The 24,392-nt window shown below is 45.3% G+C and overlaps 1 protein-coding gene across 1 annotated transcript in view; it reads right to left on the bottom strand.

Moving 5' to 3' along the window:
• LSS (lanosterol synthase) overlaps positions 1-14,483 on the bottom strand; it is a 50,347-nt gene extending 35,864 nt beyond the window's left edge. The window contains exons 1-9 of the mRNA XM_060232087.1: positions 14,316-14,483; positions 12,009-12,147; positions 10,626-10,734; positions 9,922-10,043; positions 8,320-8,416; positions 5,622-5,757; positions 4,287-4,395; positions 1,636-1,754; positions 567-664 (exon numbers count right to left, since the gene is read on the bottom strand). Of these exons, the coding sequence (XP_060088070.1) occupies positions 567-664; positions 1,636-1,754; positions 4,287-4,395; positions 5,622-5,757; positions 8,320-8,416; positions 9,922-10,043; positions 10,626-10,734; positions 12,009-12,087 (869 nt within the window). The 5' untranslated portion in view covers positions 12,088-12,147; positions 14,316-14,483. The remainder of the gene's footprint in view (positions 1-566; positions 665-1,635; positions 1,755-4,286; positions 4,396-5,621; positions 5,758-8,319; positions 8,417-9,921; positions 10,044-10,625; positions 10,735-12,008; positions 12,148-14,315) is intronic.
• Between the last annotated feature and the right edge of the window lie 9,909 nt (positions 14,484-24,392).

Genomic DNA, 24,392 nt, shown 5'->3' with positions numbered 1-24,392 from the left:
ACAAAAAAAGCCCTGGATACACACACACACACACAAACACACACACACACACACACTTGCTTCTGGGCTCCTTTGTTCAAACCCCCTGTGGGAATTTTGCTGAACTCTAGGATTTGACAAACTTTCTAATATTTTCCCCACAAAAAATGGGAAAATAACCAAAATATATCAAGCAGGCAGATGGAAAATCTTCATCATGCCACTAAGGCCACAGATGAGAAAGTAATTTAAAAAGTATGACGGGAGTAAGGTTTTATTGTGACCGTTATAATTCAAGAAGCATTTAAAGGTAGATGCTGAGCTGATATAATTTAGCACACCTTCCAGTGATGTCAGGGGTGTGTGGCATATGCAAATAAGTTGTGCTAATGAGCTCCAGCACCTTATTTCCTACATAATGACCCCTGCTATAAATGCTTCTGCTTTTGCCTGTAAAGGTGACAGTGCCTTGAACTTTTGTAAAGATACTTTCCTTGACCACGGTCAACCAAATCGAGACTTTACTTCTACTGAACATAATTTTACTTATTTGGTCCCCTTCGATTGAATCCAAATTTCTTGCTTACCAGAGGTAGTCAGGGATTCTGGAGATGTGCTCTCGAAAGGCAGAAGACTGATCCCCCTCCACATACCAGCGAGCTAGCATGTTGATGGTTTTCGATATCTGGAGGGCCAGCAAAAGGGCAACAGTTAGTTCTTTTCCTATTGGACAGCTAAAGAATCCTGTATTTGTGCCACTTGACAAACTGAAATCTTGAATCAGGAGAACAAAACCCAAACAAAACTTCTTAGGATGGGGAGATTCATGGATTCAGGGACCAGCCCACAGAAGCAATTTCCACTGGCCAGTTGGTGCTTACTTGGAACCAAGTCTCTCCTTATCCTTCCTGACACTTAAGCCCAGGGCTCTTTTTCTAGTAGGAGCTCCCCTGCATATTAGGTCATGCCCCCCCCCTAATGTAGCCAATCTTACAAGCGCTTAGAGGGCTCTTAGTACAGGGTCTACTGTAAACACCAAGATGATTGGCTACATCAGGGGCCATGGCCTAATATGCAGAGGAGCTCCTGCTAGAAAAAGAGCCCTGCAAGTTAAGCCCAATTTCTGGCACTTCAAGGAAAGCAGCACTGAATTCAGCGGGTCGTATGTCCAAGCCAAATGCTGGGCAAAGACAAGGGAGATGCCTCTGAAGCAGGCCCACAGACATGGGAGGGCATTTGGGGGCAGAGCTCCACCACCAATGAGCCCTGCCCTACCTCAGAAAGATGCCAGACCCCCCACCCCCGTGACCTCACCCCTGCAGTGGTGGTGGAGGCTGGCGAAGGCAAGGGAAGCTGCCCTGCCGCTTCTGGTCAGTTTCACTCCCAGCTGATCAGCTAGCTACGCCTGTTACATGGTGGCAAGTTGCGAATTATTACAACACCTATTTCTGGCTTAGGGGCTACTCCGAGTGAGTCCATGCACCCCCTGCATTCATCCATATCACAAACATCCCAAATGCCACCATCGCATCAAGGAATGGCATCTCGATCAAGAGCCATGGCAAGGAAAACCAGGGCAGAGTCTCTGGCATGTGCAGAGTGAAGCCCAGCCCTGCAGTGCTTTAGTTATAACCCTAAACCGCAGATGAAACCTACAGGGCCAATGCTGATGCACTTGGTGAATCGGTCGTCGGCCTTGATGTGATCGTAGAGTTCTTCCACGGCTTGGTTTCTCAGAGTTTTGCTGTGGTAACTCTCATAAGTGTTGAATATTGCTGGAAGGGAAGAGAAAATAAGAGGAGGAGATTGGATCTATACCCCACCCTTTGCTAACCAAAGAAGTCTCAGAGCGGCTTACAAATCTTCTTCCCTTCCCCTCCTCACAACAGACACCCTTATGAGGTAGGTGATGATGATATTGGATTTATATCCCACCCTATACTCTGAATCTCAGAGTGGTCACAATCTCCTTTACCTCCCCCCCACACACACACACAATAGACACCTTGTGAGGTGGGTAGGGCTGAGAGGGCTGTCACAGGAGCTGCCCTTTCAAGGACAGCTCCTATAAGAGCTATGGCTAACCCAAGGCCATTCCAGCAGGAGCAAGTGAGGCCGAGAAGGCTCTTCCACAACTGCTCTTGAGCAGAACAGCCTTGAGAGGACCTGTAGCTGACTCAAGGTCACATCAGCAGCTGCATGTGAAGGAGTGGAAAATCAAACCTGGTTCTGCCAGATAAGAGTGCGCATACTTAACCACTACACCAAACTGGCTCTACTAGGAAGAGAGCAAATGACAGTTGAGAGGTAAAGAACAAAAAAGGACTGCCACTGTGAGAAAAGTTCTTTGTTTATTCACCTCAGTTATTTTTAAAACTAGATTCTGTTGTGATCTCCAAACATAGACACCCCACACAAAGAAAAAGCAGAGTCAAGCTCAACAATATGTGAGGTGTACAGGACCCAGCCAGACTCAAGGGTAATGAACAGCACGGTTCTGGGTCTCAAGAAGCCCCCCCCCCCCATTTACCTCTATATGCAAACTCAAGACATTGGGGTTACCTAGCAACAGTCACTAATAGCTTTCATATCTTAAAACAGGTGCTGTTTTTATCATTTTGGAGGCTTTTAAGAACCCTTTTCTGCGGTAGAAGTAGAGAGACAGAGAGAAGGGCCTTGATATTACCAGAGAAGTCCAAAGTCACATGGCAGGAAAGAAACCCATTCTAAGCTTTAAGGCTTCCCCGCCCCAGTTGTTCAGCCCCAAGGGCTGTGAACTCAGAGCTCTACCATCAAAAGCACAAGCAACCACAAAAAAGTCTCCTCTCCACAGGTTTGGAAAGCATAATCATTTTTATTTTAAGAATATCCCTCTCCTAGGACAACCACCACACATCCAATTTATTCTTCTCCCAGTGCCAGTTGTTGAGGTGTTCAGGAGGCTCCACAAAAGTCCAGATTCAACTGATAGGCCAAGAAAGGCAGAGCAGGCAGAACAACACAACTTCATAAAGAAAGCTCCAGGCTGTGATAATTCTTTGACTACAAACACACATGAAGGTGCTTTATATTGAGAGAACCAGGGAAGGGGGCAAGGGGTGGAAGGGGGTGAAGAGGGAGATTGGATTTATACTCTGCCCTCCACTCAGAGTGGCTAAGTACGTGGGCTTTTATCTGGGAGAACCAGGTTTGATTCTCCACTCCTCCACTTGCAGCTGCTGAAGTGAGCTTGGATCAGTCACCATTCTCACAGAACTGTTCCTCTCAAGCGCAGTTTCTGTCAGAGCTCTCTTAGCCCCACCTACCTCACCGGGTGTCTGTTGTGAGGAGAGGAAGGGAAAGGAGACTGTAAGCTGCTCTGAGACTCCGAGCAAAGGGTGGGGCATAAGTCCAAACTCTTCTTCTTCTAGTCCATCAAGGTCAGTATTGTCTACTCAGACCAGCAGCGGCTCTCCAGGGTCTCACATCAGCTGCTGCTTGATCTTTAATGGGAGGTGCCAGGAATTGAACCTGGGATCTTCTGCATACCAAGCAAAGGCTCTGCCACTGAGTCACACAGCCCCTCCCCAGGCAGAACCTTTTATCAGACCATTCACTTGTCATTTATAATAAGCAAACACTACTCATGCCAGTCATTACCTTGCAGCTTAGTGTACCTCGCAGGGTCGTTGTAGGCAGGGCAGGGAGAAGAGAAGAAATGCCAGCCCAAACTCCTTGCAAGGAGCATAAAGATCAGTTTCTGCAAATGGAATGCTTACTTCCAAGGAAATGAGGAGAGGGCTGGGCATTCTGTTCTTTCTCATAAAAACTACCCGGAACTGCTTGCGCTCCCACCTGCAGCAATACCGGGACGCCTCTACAAGGAATCGCAACAGAGAGCAACCTGCAAAGTTTCTTCTGTATCTCAAGGGCGATGCAGATCCCAGCTTAGCCAATGGCACTGTTGGGATTATGAAATGGAAGTAAGCAAGAGCAGGGGATAATGAAGAAGAGGAGGATATTGGATTTATACCCTGCCCTCCGTTCAGAGTGGCTTACAGTCTCCTTTCCTTCCTCTCCCCACAACAGACACCCTGTGAGGTAGGTGGGGCTGAGAAAGCTCTTGCGAAAACAGCTCTGAGTGAACAGCTCTGCTGAGAACTTGTGGCTGACCCAAGGTCACTCCAGCAGCTGCATGTGGAGGAGTGGGGAATCAAACCCGGTTCTTCCAGATTAGAATTTGCTGCTCTTAACCACTACACCAAACTGGGTCTCACCAAAAGTCCATCATGCTGTGTTGTTGGCACCAGAGGTCATGCCCCACTCACCATAGACAACGTTTAGTAGCCAGCTGTGTGGGGTATAAATGTCACATGCAGCCACGTTATTTCTCTGCGATGGCCAGTCGATGCTGTAATAGTCTTGTACATACAGTTCCTACAAAGAAAAGGTCACAGGACACTGTCAGTATGAGCAGAATTATCACTAGCAATTAAATTTGGAAATGGGTCTGTGGATACACGCTCTCATATGTCACCAAAATAATGGTGTTCCATACAACAGGGAGAATGGTTCTCCAAACTCTGTCCTTATTTTGGGATTTGAAGCTTCTCTTCCAGATTCACTCCAGCAATGTTCACTGAGACAATTTCTGCACTAGTGAAATCCCCCACATTGACGTTTTTAAAACTGCGATGTTGAAATTTTTGTGGTGCATTTTTCCTCACCAGGCACAAACCTGATGTTTTCACCTTACCTCGCATCTTTAAAAAAATGCTAAAACTGGGGAATCTGAAAACGCAGCGTTCGAAGGAGAAAACTTCAGGTTTGTGTCTAGTAAGGAAAAACCCACTGCAAAAATTTCACACGACGACAGTTTTAAAAAGTCAATGCTGGGAATGTCACTACTGTGGAAAAGGTCTGAAATTCACACCTTCCCAGGAGAATCCCACTGGGGGAGAAAACGGTCCTCTGCTCCGTCACACTCTTCTCCTATTTGCCCCCCTACAACTGACCCCGAGAAAATTATTTTTTTAGGAGTACGTGAGTGCACTTCCAAAATCTTGCTATGTAGGGAGCACAGGAGAAGTTTGGTGTAAAGCCAGTTTGGTGTAGTGGCTAAGTGTGCGGACTCTTATCTGGGACAACCGTGTTTGATTCCCCACTCCTCCACTCACGGCTGGTGGAATGGCCTTGGGTCAGCCATAGCTCTGGCAGAGGTTGTCCTTGAAAAGGCAGCTTCTGTGAGAGCCCTCTCAGCCCTACCCCCACTCACAGGGTGTCTGTTGTGGGGGGAGAAGATATAGGAGATTGTGAGCCGCTCTGAGTCTCTGATTCAGAGAGAAGGGCGGGGTATAAATCTGCAGTCTTCTTCTCTCCCCTTAGACTCCCTATTCATCCACAAAACCTATGGGGAAGGTGGTGGGGAGAGGGGAGTAAAGCAGAGAATCCTAGGCAGAGTGACACCGTTTGGATCCTGCTTTGGACGTAGTTGGTGGGGGGTGGGCAGAATATCCACACTAAGCTAACAAGGTTTTGTGATCATGCCTAAACAAAACATTATTCTAAATAAGTAACATCATGGGTAGCCATGAAATTACAGAAGGCCAATAGCCTTGCTGAGAGAAGGGCAGAAAGGAAGGAAGAGGCGAGGCAGGACGTACTTGTCGGAGGCTCAGGACCAGTTCATCCTCTGCTGCGGTCAGGCGCACGGCATAGCAGTAGGCCATGGGCAGATAGACTTGACGGCAGTGGCACCAGAGAGAGGCAGGATGGCCCGGCATCCAGGAAGGAAACAGCCTACCACGAAACAAAAAGTTTACCTCAGGTTAAGGACAGAACGTTGCTGCTTGCCCTAGCATCAAGCAAACGCAAACAGGAGTCTTGTGACATCTTAGGAACAAAATTTCAGAAAGCAGCCATGTTGGCTTACAGTAGAACAACCAGATTTGAGACCAGCAGTACCTTAAAGACCACAAGATTTTGGGGCTATAAGCTTTCAAGAGTCAAAGTTCCCTCGAGCTAGCCTGTGGCAGGCACACGTGCTGAGATGTTCTGGTTTCTTTCAAGACTGAGTTCTGGATTTTAAAATGCTGAGGGGGAGGCAAAGTCTGAAATTCCCCAATGCTAAACTTCTCCCAGGCTATACCATAAAGGGGAAATGCTGCTTCAGTCATGCTTGAAATAATTTTGTATGGCGCCTACAAAAAGAAATTATAAATTCCTGTGGATTCATTCCTAGAACTCTGCAAAATAGGTCTGATTATCATGCGCTTACCGCAAATGGGTTCACTAATGAAGGTGGCCGGAATGGGTTTTTTACCTGGGATTCCTCATGTGAACTGTTGAAGTGTGAACCATGGAACTGTTTAAGTATGAACTATTTAAGTGTGAACTGAACAACTGAACTTGATTTGCTAATAGATGAATTTATCAATTAGTGAACTCATGCACAGACAAGTATATTGTTGATGCAATGTTTACTGATGAATTTATGCTGTATTAGCTTGTAAACATAATGATTTTTTGTATTTAACTATTCTCAAATACTTTTGTATTATTAGGAATAATGCTTCTGTTGAAATCAATTTTATTAGTTTTCAGAAAAAAAGAGGCAACAGGGAAAGTGGAAATAGAAAAAGTAAAGATACAACTCTCAATACAATTATAGTACAATCTGCATGTCAATAAGTCATTAGAATAAGATATTTTTAGAATGTTATTACTTGTATTACCACTCATCACCATAGTCTATGTAAAATGTTATAAGATTGTAAGTAGGTTTCCCAATCCCCAGGTCCCAGTGGGGGATCCCCCGTTTTTATAGGCTTCTCCCCGCCCCCAGCCAGCTGGCTGACGGGGGAAGCCCCGCCCCCCACAATCACCATGTAGTTTTAGAGCTCCTGCAGGTACGTTTTTAAAATGTGCCTTTAAGGCTGAGCAGGAAGCAGGAAGCAGCAAGGGCTTTGGAGAATGGTCCCTCCCTTTGTTTTGCTTTTGTTTTCAGATCAAGTAAAGTTCTGCAGGAACAAGACCCAGTAAGTATTTGTGTGTATGAGAGAGGGAGGGGGCAGGGGATTCCCTGGTTCGGAGGCCCTCCTCCCGCTTTAGAAAGCGGGAGGGGGGGAGGGAAATGTCTACTTGGCACTCTATTATTCCCTATGGAGAATGATTCCCATAGGGAATAATGGGGAATTGATCTGCGGGTATTGGGGGCTCTGGGGGGGGGGCTATGTTTTGAGGTAGAGGCACCAAATTTTTCATATAGCATCTAGTGCCTCTCCCTAAAATACCTCCCAAGTTTCAAAATGATTGGACCAGGGGGTCCAATTCTATGAGCCCCAAAAATGGTGCCCCATCCTTCATTATTTCCTATGGAAGAAAGGCATGTAAAAAGGTGTGCTGTCCCTTTAAATGTGATGGCCAGAACTCCCTTGGAGCTCAGTTATGCTTGTCACACCCTTGCTCCTGGCTCCACCCTCAACGTCTCCTGGCTCCACCCCCCAAAGTCCCCAGATATTTCTTGAATTGGACTTGGCAACCCTAATTGTAAGTCTTCATTTAGACTGTTTTAGATTGTATTTCTAGTATATATAGTATATGTAATAAATGTCATATAAGATATAGATAAAAGTTCACACCAGTATATCTTAAGTATCTAGCCACACATATAACTTCTCCCAATATTTTCTTGCTTCTTCCTTAGATTTCCCAGAAAGAATAATGCTTTATCCTCTTGTGTATAAGTAGTATTTTTGCTCCTATGCACTTTATAGTATTTTCACTTAAGAGTTAAATTTATTTTAATTCACCTTGGCACTATCGCAGTATTTTCTTCTAATGTTATACGTGTTGAATTTTCTTGAGGAAAAAATTACTGCGAGTGCCAGTTTTGATACATTTTTTTTTTAAAGTGTGCTTTGACTGGATGTGCCAGAACTCAAAATTGAAGCAGAACACCCTTCCTCCCCCTCCCCCATGACAGCCCACCTGCCCAAGGGGGTCTCTTGTCACTGGGTTCTGAGAGAAAATGCCTCAAATAAGTCATTTGTGACTATTAATAGTAAGTAAGAACATAACATCAGGACATAAGAGAAGCCCTGTTGGACCAGGCCAATGGCCCATCCAGTCCAACGCTCTGTGTCACATAAGAACATAAGAGAAGCCATGTTGGATCAGGCCAACGGCCCATCAAGTCCAACCCTCTGTGTCACACAGTGGCAAAAAATGTTATATACACACATACACTGTGGCTAATAGCCACTGATGGACCTGTGCTCCATATTTTTATCTAAACCCCTCTTGAAGGTGGCTATACAAATACTTACCACAACAACAAATACCACAGTAACAAATACTTACCACATTTCCGGGAGAAGTGTATTCATGCCTTCCCAGCTATAGACATTCAAGACAGACAGCCAAAATTTACCCCAAGAAGGGATTCCCACAGCACCACCTGAAAAGCCAAACACACGGAAATATCTACCCCATGCAAGGGAAACAGAGGTCATAAGAGTAAAACAGGCTCTGCGGATATGGCACACACGTTTATAACTTTTATGTCCTATCTCTAGGACAACTTCTCAACCCTCAGGTGAAGCCCAGAACAGTAAGGGAAAGACGTTCTTGGCTGAAATCTGGAAATGTCTTCATCTGGAAGAAAGCCTGGCTGTAGTCAGAGGCCTTCAGCTGGTCTGTTGCCCTGTCTTTGGGTTTTTTTATTGCAAATATGGAATGAAACAGCTGCAAGGCTTGGAGGCATGTGAAAATGGGTTCTGTTATTGCATGGATAGCCAAAAGCGGAAAGGGAAAACAAAATAACCCAAAGGGTAGATGTAAACCTGACATGAGAATCATCACTATAGAGTCAAACAGGCCTCTGTCCTTTCTCACCTACACACCCACAGCATACGACACTCAGGGCTGGTGTTGGAGTTTTTGCTGTTCCAGGCAAAGCTCCGCCTCCCGCCCTCCAGATGGCCCCATTTGCACAGAGGGCTCCTCTTGAGGAGCCCTCTGCGCAAATGCCCCCGCTTGAATGGGGGCACATTCGGCCGGGTCTTCGGGCTCTGCACTGGCTGCCAATAACATACCGAGTCCGGTACAAGGTGCTGGTTATACCTTTAAAGCCCTATATGGCCTAGGACCTGCCTACCTGAAGGACCATCTCTCCCCACATGTTCCCCAGAGAGTACTGAGATCGGGAACCCAAAATCTTCTCGTTATCCCTGGGCCAAAAGAAGCCCACCTAAAATCTACTAGGGACAGGGCCTTCTCTGTTATGGCCCCTACATGGTGGAACCAGCTGCCGGAAGAGGTGAGGGCCCTGCGGGACCTTATTCAGTTCCGCAGGGCCTGTAAGACAACCCTCTTCCGGCTAGCTTACATCTAACTGATATAGGAAATTAAATGTAGCTCTATCAGATCCTTGCTATGCATACTGCCGAAATGCTTAATGTTTTTAAGGTTTTAAATGTTTTGAATGTTTATATATTTAAATACCAATTTAATATTATGTTGACTTATCTGTTGTAAGCCGCCCTGAGCCACCTTGGTGGGAAGGGCGGGATATAAATCATAAATAAATAAAAAATAAAATAAAAAAAAAATCTTCCCAAAGTGTGGGAAAGCCAAGCAGGGCCAGATCATGGCCCTTCACTTCCCCAGCGTCCTCAGGATGCTGGGGAAGGGAAACGCTGCTCTTTGGGCTCTGAGGGATCAGGGGAGCTCCTCCGACCCCTCAGAGCTGAGAAAAAATGAGCAGGAGGCTCAGGGAGGGTGTGAGCGGAGAGGGGGCGCCCACCCCCGCTGGGAGCTAGTGCCCTAGGCAATTGCCTAGTTTGCTGAATCCCACACGCCAGCCCTGATGACACTGCTCCGAACAATACCAAGGTCTGAGAGGAACAGAGCCACCTCACCTTTACTTCTCTGCCACTTCACAGTCTCCAGACAGTGACTCACCTTTGCTGTGGAGGTTGTTCCGAGCCCGAACTGCATCCGGATCATCAGGACTGACTCCCAGAAGCCGCATGGCAATGTAGTTGAGAGCGGTACAAAACACCTTGGATGTGTCCTCAATATGCCTACCCGGAAACAAATTAGAAGAAAATTAGGAAGTCTGATGCTGCCTCTATTGGACAGAAGTCTGTTTTCCCCCCACTAGCCTGGTGCTCATCAACACCTACGGAAGCTGAAAAGGCCAAAATGAGAAAGAGCAAGGATTGCAATTTCTGTCTCGCTCAACTACCTCTCGAAAGAGACAGTAACTGACGTTTGCAAGGGAAATGACAGACTGGGGTGGAATTGCCTTCAAACTGTCCTGGAAGTCCTCAAAAGGATACAGCTCATCCCAGTCCCAAACAGTGTTCACTCTAAGCTGAGTTAGCGTGAGCTAGCTCCCAGATCTTTAGCCTCCAGCTCACATATTTTTGTCTTAGCTCAGGAAGGATGACCCCAGGAGACAATAATTGATGCAGGAGCTCACCACTTTAATGCCAGTAGCTCACCAAGTAGAATTTTTGCTCACAAGACTCTGCAGCTAAGAGGAAACATTGATCCCAACCCTGCCCCCCCCCCCCGATCCACTTTGAAATGTGAGATCTGCAAGCAGCTTGAAACATCTTCCTCAGCTGTTTCAGAAGCAATGGCGCCCTCCTTTCACTCACAAGCCCCATCCGCCGTCTGGGAGCTGCACAGAACGCAAGTAGCGCACCATTTCCTTCCTGCTCTCTTCAGGCAGCGGGATCTTGGCAACGTGGCACGTAATCAGGAGCCCTGCAGGACCAAGAGCATCACAACACCATTTGTTCAGTCAGCAAAAACAAACAAGTCGAGGAGCATGTGTTCAAGGGAAGGGCAGAGAGCTTACAACGGTGCCATACACACAACCAGAAGTTACCGACAGCATAAAGTAAATAAATAAAATCATATCCCTCCTCGACATAGTTGCCCCACCTGCACTAATCCAAGCTTCTGTAGTTTCTGAGTTAGACTACTGTAATATGTGCTCTATGGGACTGCCCTTGAAGGTGTTGGAAACTTGAACTGCTGCTTGCTTGTTGGCTGATGCAGGATGTCAGAAGCTTATTATTCCTATTTTGAAAAAATTAAGTTGGTTTCTTGTTCAATTCAAGTGCTGGTTCTCACCTGCAAAGCAGTTTAGGACCAAGGACTCACACGCTCAAAGGACAACAAAGGGGGTGGGGGGGGGCAAGGATAGAGATTGATAAAACTACGCATGAGACTGAGAGAGCTGACAAACATTTTTTTTTCTCTTTCTCCCCAAACACTAGAACTCAAGGGCATCCAGTCAAGCTGATGGGCAGTTGGTTCAGGATGGACACAAGGAAATACTACTTTACACAGCAAGTGGTTAAAACGTGGAATTCACTGCCAAAGGATATAGTGATGGCCACAGGAATATTCTAAAAAAGGATTAGATAGATTCATGAAGGATAAGACTATCAGTGGCTACTAGCCATGATGGCTGAAGACAGCCTGTGAGGTAAGTGGGGCTGAGAGTGCTCTCATGGAAGCTGACCTTATAAGGACAACTCCTACAAGAGCTATGGCTGACCCAAGGCCATTCCAGCAGCTGCAAGTGGAGGAGTGGGGAATCAAACCCGGTTCTCCCAGATAAAGAGTCCGCGCACTTAACCACTACACCAAACTGTCTGAGAAGGTGGGGCTGAGAAGGCTCTCCCACAACTGCTCTTGAGCAGAACTTGTGGCTGACTCAAGGTCACATCAGCAGCTGTGGGGAATCAAACCCGATTCTCTGAGCGCTTAATCACAACACCAAACTGGCTGTCTTCTGCTGTGAGAATAATAACCTTTTTTGGTTGCTGTTCTGACTATTGCTTTCTGCAGAGTTTCTTCCCCACCTGTTTCCAGTAAGCCTTTGCAGGCGAGTTCTTTCACCTTTGGAGAAAATAGGGAGTTGCCAGCAACGTAATTCAATTACATTTTTGCTGTTCACTGCCTTGAATGTGTGGAGAGGTAGGACAGACACTTCTCATCCATTCACCTCCTTATTCATCATTCCGTACCTGGCAGCAAGAAGAGAGGCCCACCATAGTCCCCAGCCCAGTGGCCATCCTCAGCTTGGAGGCGAGAATAAAACTTCATTCCGTTTGCTGCCGCCTCCTGTGCGGTACAGGCCTGAGGTAAGACTAGGAAGACTTTACTCTGCCAAAGGAAAATAAAGGAAAAGAAGAGCTGGTTTCAAACACTGCTTTTCTCTATCTTTTAAGGAGCCTCAAAACAAGCTTACAATCCCCTTCCTTTCCTCTCCCCACAACAGGCACTCTGAGGAGCTGAGAGAGTTCTGAAAAGAATTCTGACTGGCCCAAGGTGGCCCAGGAGGCTTCAGGTGGTGGAGGAGTGGGGAATCAAACCCGTTTCTCCAGATTTGAATCTGCCGCTCTTAACCACTACACCACACTGGTCCCTGAAGAACACGTCAACACTCATGTTCCAGCCACTGAAGGAGAGGATTCTGTTCCAGGCAAATTAGAAACTTCAGGCATACAGCCACACAGCTAACAAATATTTCCAGGAATAGCTAGAATCCTGTTTTAGCAAGAAGCTATATTCTTTACAAAGAGACTTCTCACAGATCCTACACCTCTTTCACACTTCAAAGTTCCAAGCTGTCAGACAATGGAACTTCAAATTAGGCAGACTTCCATTTGTTACAATGTTAAGACTTTATTTGATAGTTCATAGTTTCTGAGCATGGATACATTGGAACTGATACTCTCTCCTAGAGCATAGATGTTTTAACTAGATGCACATCAAAGGTTTTCTAAACAAATCTACATTCCCACACTAGAGTGATACATTTCACACATTTGCTTTCCCTTATCTCGTTGTGGTTCCCATTCTCACAGGAACAGCTCTGCTGGCTTTCCCTGGGGCATTTTATCTTCAAAGGATTGCTGCCTTTGTTAGTATTAAGGACAGGAATTCACAGTAGAGTTAGTAACAGCTTCACTTCTACTTTGATATGCAAGGTTTCTATTTGGGGTTAGTAACAAATGTTAGAAAATGGAGTCAGTTAAGTCAAGCAACACATTGCAGTTTGAACACAGCATCATATCATAGCATAAAAGCTATCCAGTGTCTGACACAAGCAGGTTCTTAGTTTGCCTTAGTTGAATTATTTATTCAACTGTTTTTGTACGAATGAGTGTTGTATGTTTATGTTCTAAGCAGGGTGGAATTCTAGCAGGAGCTCCTTTGCATAATAGGCCACACCCCTCTGATGTAGCCAATCCTCCAAGAGCTTACAAAAAAGAGCCTTGTAAGCTCTTGGAGGATTGGCTACATCAGGGGTGTGTGGCCCAATATGCAAAGGAGCTCCTGCAAGAATTCCACCCTGGTTCTAAGTATTCTGAGTTTGTTTGAGGTGTTAAGTTAGGGTTGCCAAGTCCCCTTCATCCCGGAGCAGGAAACTTTCGCATGTGTGAAGCGCATGCGACACAATGACATCACCTAGAAGTGACGTCATCATGCTGTCGATGCTGCACGCGGCCACTCTAGGCATTTCCAGGGAACTATGGTTTTCCCAGACACTCTAGTCATTTGGGAGAGAAAAACTCTAGGTACCTATTGTATCATAGGGTTTTTCCTCCCAAATGGCTAGAACATCCAGGAAAACCATAGAGTTTTCCTGGAAATGCCTAGAGCGGCTGTGCGCAGTGTTGCCAGCGCAATGATGTCACTTCCAAGTGATGTCATTGCACCGGCAATGTAGGAGGAAGTTCCCCCCACCGGCCCAATGTGAGCCGGCAGGTTGGGAACCTCCTGGGCGGGGAAATCCTTGTCAAGTTTAGTTGAAGGACAATTTTCACAGAGGCAGTGCCTTCCTCATTCCCCACCTGGAAGATGGCAGAAAGGGTCTTGCGCCCCCACCCACCCCCAAAGTAATTGCCCAGATCTCCCTCGCTGAGGCCTACCACTGGGGAGGAGGGATATAGCCACTGAATAGCCACTCTTGGAACCAGAAAGCAGCAGATCTCTCTTGAGAGCAGCTCTGTGGAATGGGATCCTTGAGAAGGAACCTCCACCTCCCTGGAGATCTTCAGGAGGCACCACAAGGCCTGTCAGTTTGCCAGGGCCTTTGACAGGATTTGACAGGAAGCCATCTTTGCCAGGGAGGAAGAGATCTGGGGTTTGCTATTTTATTTTGGAAATGTTTTAAACTTTTATCGTAAGCCGCCTTGAACCAAGAGGAAAGATGGGATATAAGTTTTTTAACAAATAAATAAAAAGAACGAGGAAGCAGCAACACAGTTGTTGTACTTCTCGGTGTCCTCTACCCCCTAGCTAGGCCGTCAGCATCTGCCCCCTACCGTGTCCAGCCCTAGAGAGTGGGCTTCCAGCGCACTCTGTTCCCAGCTACAATCCTCGCCGTCCTCCAGATAATGCCATCGCTGCCGACCCTCTTCATTACTCAGGCGCCAGCGGGTGAGGTCCGTAGCAGGTTCCGTTTTATAGGGACCCCCTCTTCTCCTCCGCAAACACCTAGCGGGGTGACACAGAAAACCATTTTGTTTTTAGAGATGAACACCTAGCATGTTTCAGGCTACAAATCGCTGAGCAGTAGGAAATGTAGGCTTCGTGATCCAAAGGAACAGTTTTAAATACAGCGGTACTGGTTCATACTACAGAGGAAAACAAGGTGTCCCTTCCCACAAGCGCTTGGGGGTTCCCTGCCTGTAAGTTGTAAAGTGCAGATGTAGTAGTTACAGGGAGACTTGGGTTCAAATTTCCACTTTGCTAGGAAGCTCACTGGGAGACCTCACAGTCTCTCTCTCTCTCTCTCTCTCAACTTGACCTACCTCACAGGGCTGTACTGGGGATAAAGTGGAGACTGAATAGCTAGATTCACTGCCCTGAGCTCCTTGGAGAAAAATTGGGTTAATAATGTAATAGATTACACAGATATTTGCAGAATAAAGAGAAGATACAACTAGAAGCTGCTGCCTATTTCAAATTTCCATCTGTAGAGGGGAAAGGTCTGGGGACAAGCGAAGGGGGAGGGGAGGGGAGAGAGAGAACGAACACTGTTTCTTTGTTGGGGCTTTCATAGTATCCAGAATGCTTACAACTTTGTGGAATGAAATGCACAGTGGACAGAAAGGAACTTTATTGAACTGCCTTGCTGGACAATAAAAAAAAAAAAGGGCTAGAAAAATTGTCTCTCACATGGAGAAGAGTCCTGGCAGAAAATGACAGGCGCTTTAGAAGGGACTGCAGCTAAGAAGGCTGAAATTGGTCCCCAGTTTCCTAATTCTTCAGTCCAGCCATCAAACATTTAAATACCATCATCAGCTGACATCCAAAAATGAGGTTTGGATCATAGCAAATAATCTATCCATAGAATCAGGAGATTTGAGACCCAAAAGCATTCCACAGCGGAGCACAGTCCAAAGTGTGGATTTTGTGCAAAACACAACATCACACACAACCAAAGTTCCCTCTAAGCTGCAGAGCCTTGTGAGCAAAAATTCTACTTTGTGAGTACTGGTATTAAAGCTGTGAGCTACTAGCATGTGAGCTACCACATGAATTATTGTGCTCTGGGGTCATCCTTCCTGAGCTAAGACAAAAATGTGTGAGCTGGAGGCTAAAAATCTGTGAGCTAGCTCATGCTAACTCAGTTTAGAAAGAACACTGCACACACCTGAAATCTCATACACTGGGATTGCTAAATGGCTGAAGGATTAAGGGAACCCATAGCTGCCGCATCCCAAAGTAATCTTTGAATCACACAGCACCTAGAATTCCAAGCAAACCTGATCAACCATTCATTCTTTCTCTGCATATGAAATGCACACACATTTTACTAGCAGCTTCCAGACAAGACAAACAAAATAGTCTCTCCAAGTTCTACATATAGACCAATAAACAAGAATAGCACAATAAATCAGACAAGATACATTATACATGTACCCATAATAGTTTTTTTAAAAAGCATTTTAAAGAGTTTTTTAAAAAACTTGGTGTAAAACAGAATTGTTCAGGAGAGCATTTTAATAAAGAAAACAGGACTGCTTATAATGGAATAGTTCAAATAGGCACTTTCATAAAGGGAACAGGCAGGGCTTCTTTTGTAGAAAGAGCCTATTTGCATATTAGGCCACACCCCCTGATGTCACCATTGTTTCACACAGGGCTTCTTTTGTAGAAAATGCCCATCAGGAACTCATTTGCATATTAGGCCACACACCCCTGATGTCAAGTCAGCCGGAACTGCGTTCCCAGTCAAAAAAAGCCTTGGGAACAGGATTAGAGGCTGTTGTCTGCATTATCTTCTACAGTTGCAATTCCATAGATCAAGGTGGACGGGCTGGTTCTGTTGCAATTTCTTTGTTCTGTTCCGCTGCAATTCTTCGTTCTGTTGCAATTCCATATTTCACATTGTTTATGATCTATCAGGTTGGCCTTCTTTCAAACCTATTTCTACAAGTGTCCATTCTTAGTTTTATCGCATGGGCTTAGGAGAAACCTCGTGCTATCCAAATGCATAGTTTTATAACCCACCTTGAGTCTCAGCAAGAAAGGCAGGCTATAAGTAGATAAACAAAAACACCTGACGTCTCCAGTGAAGCCCCAACAGAGGTGTCCAAAAAGAATGCAACCTTGAAGCACATTCAAGCAACACCAAGACTTCCAAGACTGCAGAAGCAACTTTCAGCCCATCATAAATGATAGTTTACACCTCCATCAACCGGGGACAGTAAGGGTGCAAGTGCAGAAATAAAACAGAAGATGCCACCCTAGTGAATGGGTGTGTGCATGGCAGGCTTATTCCTTTAAGGATTTCAACCTCTTCAATGACAGCCCTGCCCCTAGGCAATTGCCTAGGGCGCCAGCCTTCTGGGGGTGCCAAATTGTGACTCGGTGATGCTATCATATGAACATATGAAGCTGCCTTATACTGAATCAGACCCTCAGTCCATCAAAGTCAGTATTGTCTTCTCAGACTGGCAGCGGCTCTCCAGGGTCTCAAGCTGAGGTTTTTCACACCTATTTGCCTGGACCCTTTTTTGGAGATGCCAGGGATTGAACCTGGGACCGTCTGCTTCCCAAGCAGATACTCTACCACTGAGCCACAGTCCCTCCCATCAGTGCGGGAGGGGGGGATGCCAGAAGTTAGCCTTGCCTAGGGTGCCAGACAGTCTAGGGCTAGCCCTGAGCCCCTGTGAGCAGAAGGATCCACCTTTCCCCAAACTCTTGGGCAGGTTCTTTCCAGGGCTTTCACATGGGTGTGTGTGGTTTTATGAAGTGGGGAAATCAACATTTATCATTTCACTTCATTTGTACCCTGCCTTTCTCCTCAGAGGGGACCGAAGGCAGCTTAACATCATTCTCCTCCCCTTCATCTTATCCTCCCACAACAGCTCTGTGAGAGAAAGTGACTAGCCCAAGGTCACCCAGCAAGCTTCCATGGTACAAGCGGGGATTCGAATCCATGTCCCCCAGATGCTAGTCCAGGGGTGGCCAAACTGCAGCTCAGGAGCCACATGTGGCTCTTTCACACATACTGTGTGGCTCTCAAAGCCCCCACTCCTGCTCCATCAGCCAGCTTGGAGAAGGCATTTAAAGTTGAAGTTGCTTTCTTTCCACCTCTCCCTCTCTCCCATTTTTTGCCTGCCTTCCCTCCCATCTTGCGACACTCAAACATCTGGTGTCCATGTCTTGTGGCTCTCAAACATCTGACATTTATTCTATGTGGCTCTTATGTTAAGCAAGTTTGTCCACCCTTGTGCTAGTCCTACCCTCTCTCTCCCAACCCCACAGTTAATTTCCCATCTTCTGAAAAAAAGAAAGATGCTCAAGCATGATCAGAGGAAGGATTCCCCCCCCCCCCATCCACACCCCCCGAGCAAAAGCAGGTGAGAAGCTTAGCAGCTTTCCAGGAGCCGCAGAGGACTAGAAACTTGGCAGGCTGTGAATGCTGTGAATCCCCCCCTTGCCCTGCAGCGCCCGACTCCTGCCCTACTCACGACTCGGCCATCCTGGCTCCTGATGGCACCCGCAGCTGGACAGCCAGGTGAAAAAGTTGCAGCAGCGCTGGGTTTGCAAGCAGGACGCCTCCCCCTGCCAGACTGCCTAGATAGGGACAGCCCCGAAAGCGCGGGGCATGCCGGGTAGAGCAGTCCTCGACGGCAAGGAGCGCCGCTGTGTTACTGCACGAGAACTACAACTCCCAAGATGCAGCGCGCAACATCCGAGCTGGACTGATTATAAGCCCATCCAGTCGGCGGCCAATCAGAGACGTTTGTGGACTGAGCTGGCTTTCAATGGGCTCCGCGCCCGGCGTGTTCGGGTATGGAGTAACGTTGCATGGGCTTTGATTGCTAATGCAAAGGCTGTATTATTCTGCGGTTGCAAAATGAACCCACAAGTCTAGCGGCAGGTTAAAGACTGAACCACATTTATTTCAACATGAGCTTCCGTAGGTCACAGTGTTGCCAGCCTCCAGCTGGGGCCTGGAGATCTCCCGCTTTTATAATTGATCTCCAGCTGGCAGAGATCAACTCCCCTGGAGAAACGGGCTCCTTGGAAGGGTGGGCTCTATGCCCTATGCTGAGCCCCCCCCCCCCCAAACCCTGCCCTCTCCTGGATCCACCCCCAAACTCTCCAGGTATTTCCCAACACAAACCTGGCAGCCCTAGAATTTCTGATGAAGAGGGCTGTGAAAAAATGTGAACTTTATGGCGCCCCTGGACATTGGTTTCATTAACTGAATTACAAATTATTATGACACTTGGAACACACACCTCCCCAGGACTGAACAGGGATATTGGGTTTTTATCTCATTACATATGCTAAACCCACTCTCAGTGAGTATAGCTATACATCCACAGTATTCCAGTGTATTTCTCTTTAATGATAGTGTATCAGAATGATGTTTTATATTGACACACATACTCAAATAGGGATATTGGCTGTTTATCTCATTACATATACTTCACCCACTTTCATTTTATGTATTTTTTTTCTAATGGTAAACGAGAATGATGTTTATAATGTATAGATTGATGCTGAGAAGTAAATTAGGTGGACAACAAGGAAATACATGTCCTTTTGTAATTTACCTAGACTTGCAGAAACACCAATTGGCAAGCAACTTTTATTACCTTTTATGGCTATCCAGGCCAAATGGCCTTCTAAATTGCCACACCGTTCCACCGTGTGATCCCAGCTCTGTATCAGTTTGCCCTCTTGATCAACAAACTGCAGGTCTTTCAGCCCACTGTACCTGATCCCCTCATCTGAAGAAGTATTGGGTATTCTTAGAGAAAAATACTATTTAGCGGAGTTAGAAGCGAGTAGCACAGCAGAGAACACGCAGAGATCATTTGTGTGTTTAAAAAGGAATACGATCGCTTTACTTAAAACTACAAGAGAAGGGTAAACTGGGAGTAAAATAACAGACGCTAACTCCTTCATCTTTACATTTTGAGTACAAAGCTAGGAATGGCCTCTCTTCGCCAAACTTAGACAAAGGCAGGAAGAGATGCCACAAAATGCAGAAGAGGCAATACATTGATTTTCAATCACAGCACTCGATTACTGGTCATTTAACTAAGACCTCCTGCAGACTTTCTCTCTAGCTAACAGACAGGTTACAGTAAACACACGTGACTTCCTGTTGACTAATAGTAACAGCAAGGCTAACTCTATAATTACTGAAGTGTTGCAGACTTGCAAATCCCAACAAGAAGTGTGCTTTTAGCACATGAAAGCTTACGTTTTGAATAAAACTTAAAGGTGCAACTTGACTCCTGCTTTGTTCTACTGTTTCAGACCAACACGACTGCCCACTTGGATCAAGTCCGCCTCCCAAAAGCAGACTCTTGGACCACCTAGGTCAGTATTGCCTGCTCAGCCTGGCAGCGGCTCTCCAGGGTGTCTTTCACATCACCTAGTGGTGGGACCTTCTAACTGGAGATGCTGGGGGTTGAACATGATGAAGCATGGTATTTAAAATCAGGGTCTGTCTCCAATTCACTGTGGTCTGGTTCTCCTCTCAGCCCTGCCCAAGAGTGAGAAATGGGGGGGGGGGGGTGCTCTTTGCTTCTTGCTGCCACAGAGCAGATAGCTGGTTTATGATTGGACAAGGTGCAGACTTCGTGTTTTGTAATTGTGATGGCTTCACTGTTCCAGGCTATTCACCTTTAGAGAAGATTATTCTCAGCCTTTTAAAAAGATCTTTATTTTGAACATCAAAATGATCATCGGGCAGAGGGACCTCAACGTCATCTGCATCCATCTTCTGGATTTCTTGGGTCCAGTGTCTTTGGAAAAACTGTGTAGGCCTACTGTCTCCTAAAGAAAGACTACTATTTGTCTCTGTTTTGGAGTTGGAATGTCTTCTTGTTACAACTTACCTGTGATTGTTTAGACTTTGTAATGAAGAACAGTATAGTCCTTTGCCAACTCATTAAAATATAAGTAATTCATAAACTTATATGTCCTTGGTATTAGTGGTTGCTCAGATCTCAGAAGCTAAACAGGGCTGATCCTGGCAGGTACTTAGATGGGAGCAGGGCTTTTTTTGTAGAAAAAGCCCAGCAGGAATTTATGTGCATATTAGACCCCCTGATGTCACTATTGTTTCACTCAGGGATTTTTTGTAGAAAAAGTCCAGCATGAACTCATTTGCATATTAGGCCCCACCCCCTGATGCCAAGCCAGCCAGAACTGCATTCCTGCTCCAAAAAAGCCGTGGATGGGAACCCACCAAGGAGTACTAGGGCTGGGATGCAGAGGTAGGCAAGGAAGCCACCTCTCTGAAACGTCCAAGCCCCACTAGAGGTCGCCACACACTCACCCCATATATATATATATATATATATATATATATATATATATATATATATATATATATATATATATATATATATATATCTCGGCTTGGCTTTGCGAACGAAGATTTAAGAAGGGTGCAATAGTCCACGTCTGCTGCAGGCTCGCTGGTGGCTGACAAGACCAATGCGGGACAGGCAGGTCCGGCCACAGTGGCTGCAGGGAAAAGTCTGATTTAGGGTTGGTGCTGTAGCAGTGCGATTCTTCCTCAATCTCCTTTTGTCCTCAAGACCAGCTATGCGTGCGTTCTCAAAGGAAGAGACAGCCTGGTGGATGGTGTGTCTCCATGCTTTGCGATCTGAGGCTAGGTCAGACCACTGGTGATGGTTGATGCGACAGGTGCCAAGGGATTTCTTCAAGGAGTCCTTGTACCTCTTCTTTGGTGCAAATGAGTTCCTGCTGGGGTTTTTCTACAAAAAGCCATATATCTATCTAACTATATAGATAGATATATCTAGATAGATAGATAGATAGATAGATAGATAGATAGATGGCTTTTTGTAGAAAAAACCCAGCAGGAACTCATTTGCATATTAGGCCACACCTCCTGATGTCACTGGAAGGGACATTACCCATTCAGTAGGTTACTTTCTGCATATTGATACAGAACAGTACAGTGCCATCGGCTGCATTTCATGGATGTGTTCTCACACAGCCAATGAGAACGAAGTAGGAGTCAAGTGCACCTTTAAAGACCAACAAGGTTTTGTTCAGAACGTAAGCTTTCGTGTGCTCCAAGCTTATGTTCTGAATAAAACTTTGTTGGTCTTAAAGGTGAACTTGATTCCTACTTTGTTCTACTGCTTCAGATCAACACGGCTCCCGCTTGGGTCTAACAGCCAATGAGAGACATTGTTCCCCTCAACACAGCTGCAGGGAGACAGCCGCGGGCAGCAGAGCGGGCAGCAGCAGGCCCAGTTTTTCCCAGGAGGGGGCACTCATGGACGGCTACACATCTCTCATTGTCTGCACCAGCCCACTGGAGGCTGGCAAAAAGGACGGAGCGGACCTTACCAATGCAAGTTCACGTGACTAATGACGATGGAACAAAATAGGAGTCAACTGCACCTTTAAGACCAACGTAGTTTTATTCAAAACGTAAGCTTTCCTGTGCATGCACACTTCTTCAGACGAGGAATGAGGTCCAGTAAGCAGAGACACATATAGCTGGTGGGGTTTGGAATGCCAAGTGGTACAAAGTTAAAAACCAATAGCAGAATAGTAAAATTAACAAATTCAGAAAACCTTTGATCTGGGTTGCATTAGCATGGGAAACCATAAAACAGTAACATGTCAGAATGTGAGAACGCCTGTTAATTATTCTATTGCTAATAAACCTGGGTCAAAAAGAAGGCATTTCTTTCCCAGAAGTTTTTCCTGTTCAACTAATTTACCTTTTAACATGTAACAAAAATATATACATCATTCTAGTTTGCCATTAGGAAAAAATACATTAAATATATTAAAAATACATTTCCCACACTAATGCAAACAGATCAAAGGTTTTCTGAATTTGTTAATTTTACTATTCTGCTATTGGTTTTTAACTTTGTATCACTTGGCATTCCAAACCCCACCAGCTATACGTGTCTCTGCTTACTGGACCTCATTCCCCATCTGAAGACGTGTGCATGCACACGAAAGCTTACGTTCTGAATAAAACTACGTTGGTCTTAAAGGTGCAATTGACTTCTATTTTGTTCTACTACTTCAGACTAACACGGCTGCCTATTTGGATCTAATGACGATGGAAGTCTTGATGTTTGCACTGTATACCGCTGTTTATTTTTTTTAAATCTTGTCTTTCAAATTGATTGTAAAAGTTTTCTTATAACCAGTGTTCCCTCTAAGCTGAGTTAGCATGAGCTAGCTCACAGTTTTTTAGCCACCGGCTCACAGATGTTTGTCTAAATTCAGAAAAAAACGGCTCGAGAGTAAACTGATTTAATACCAGTAGCTCAAATAGAATTTTTGCTTATGCGACTCCACAGCTTAGAGGGAACATTGCTTACAACTGATGAAGATTCACACCAAAACAGGAGTATAGCTGGGATCCTGTCTATTTCTTACAACACAATTTTATATGTGATTGCTGATGTTGTAAAAGAATATTAATTTCTGTGATCCTAATCACTGTTACCGTGACACATGCTGATGTCTTCACAACTTTGTAATTACAACCCATTTTTATATTTTTGCAATATGCACCTTTAACACCTTCTACGCCAACAATATTAGACCTCTAGTCCTTAGTCTCCCCTCTTTTTCAGGCATCTTATCCCTGGCTGTTCTCCATAGAGGCTGCACTCTACAGCCATGATAACAAATACACCACTAGGGACAATTTCATATAATCATAGATCCAGGTGGGCAGCCGTGTTGGTCTGAAGCAGTAGAACAAAGCAGAGTCAACTAGCACCTTTAAGACCAACAAAAAAATTTAAAATAGCAAACGAATGATGTTTTTTATGTGTGTTACACGTTTAAATTAAGCCTCTGAGAACCTTATGCCCTCCTTTTAACCTAGGCCACAACAAAAAGAAAAAACTCTCAGTGTAAAATGCAATTTTAAATTGTTGTGAATAATAAGTATCAAAATACAAAACCAATAATATCAGTACATATCACCAAGTTAAACCTCATACGTTACTCAATGCTCCTACCGTCCTTATGTGGCTGAATGCCACTAAATAACATTCAGTCCAGTATTAAAAGTAGGTGGTCCAACGGAGAACTGGTCCGCTTTGCAAGCCATTTCGGATCTCAGATCCTTCTTCCAGGGACCATTCTTATAAGTGCTGTACAATTTCCCAGGTCCAGTAGCGCCAAAAGTATTCCTAGCTTTCTCTAATTAGCACACATAATAGTGGGAATGCCATAGTAAGTACTATCTTTATCAGCAATGCAGGCGCCCGCATCTGAAACGGCTTGCAAAGCGGACCGGTTCTCCTTTGGACAACCTACTTTTAATACTGGACTGAATGTTATTTAGTGGCTTTCAGCCACATAAGGACAGTAGGAGCACTGAGTATGAGGTTTTAACTTGGTGATATGTACTGATATTATTCATTTTGTATTTTGATACTTATTATTCACAACAAGTTAAAATTGCATTTTACACGGAGAGTTTTTTCTTTTTGTTGTGGCTTAGTCTCTCCCCTGTTCTCCCGTTTACATTGTGACGTCCCCTTTTAACCTAGACCAGACTTATTTATTGCAGGATACTTAATGGACATCAATCTGCTATTCTGGCGTTTACTACTGTTTTTGTTGTTTTAGCCCAGTGGACACAGGCTAGCAGTTGCTAGGCCCTGGCTTGTGATTCTTTTAATCTGCTAAGGGACATTTCCATGATTTTGCATGCTGATTCACTGCCCACTTTCTCTCTCTTTAGGATTGCTTGCCATTCCATCCTACTGTCTGATGAAGTGTGCTTAGAGCACACGAGAGCTTACATTCTGAATAAAACTTTGTTGGTCTTAAAGGTGCTACTGGACGCTGCTTTGTTCATATAATCATGTTAACAAAATACCATTTTTCATTAGAAA

This window comes from Heteronotia binoei, chromosome 1 (genome assembly GCF_032191835.1).
Source record: "Heteronotia binoei isolate CCM8104 ecotype False Entrance Well chromosome 1, APGP_CSIRO_Hbin_v1, whole genome shotgun sequence".
Taxonomy (NCBI): Eukaryota; Metazoa; Chordata; class Lepidosauria; order Squamata; family Gekkonidae; genus Heteronotia; species Heteronotia binoei.
This window is presented reverse-complemented; position numbering and strand designations above follow the sequence as displayed.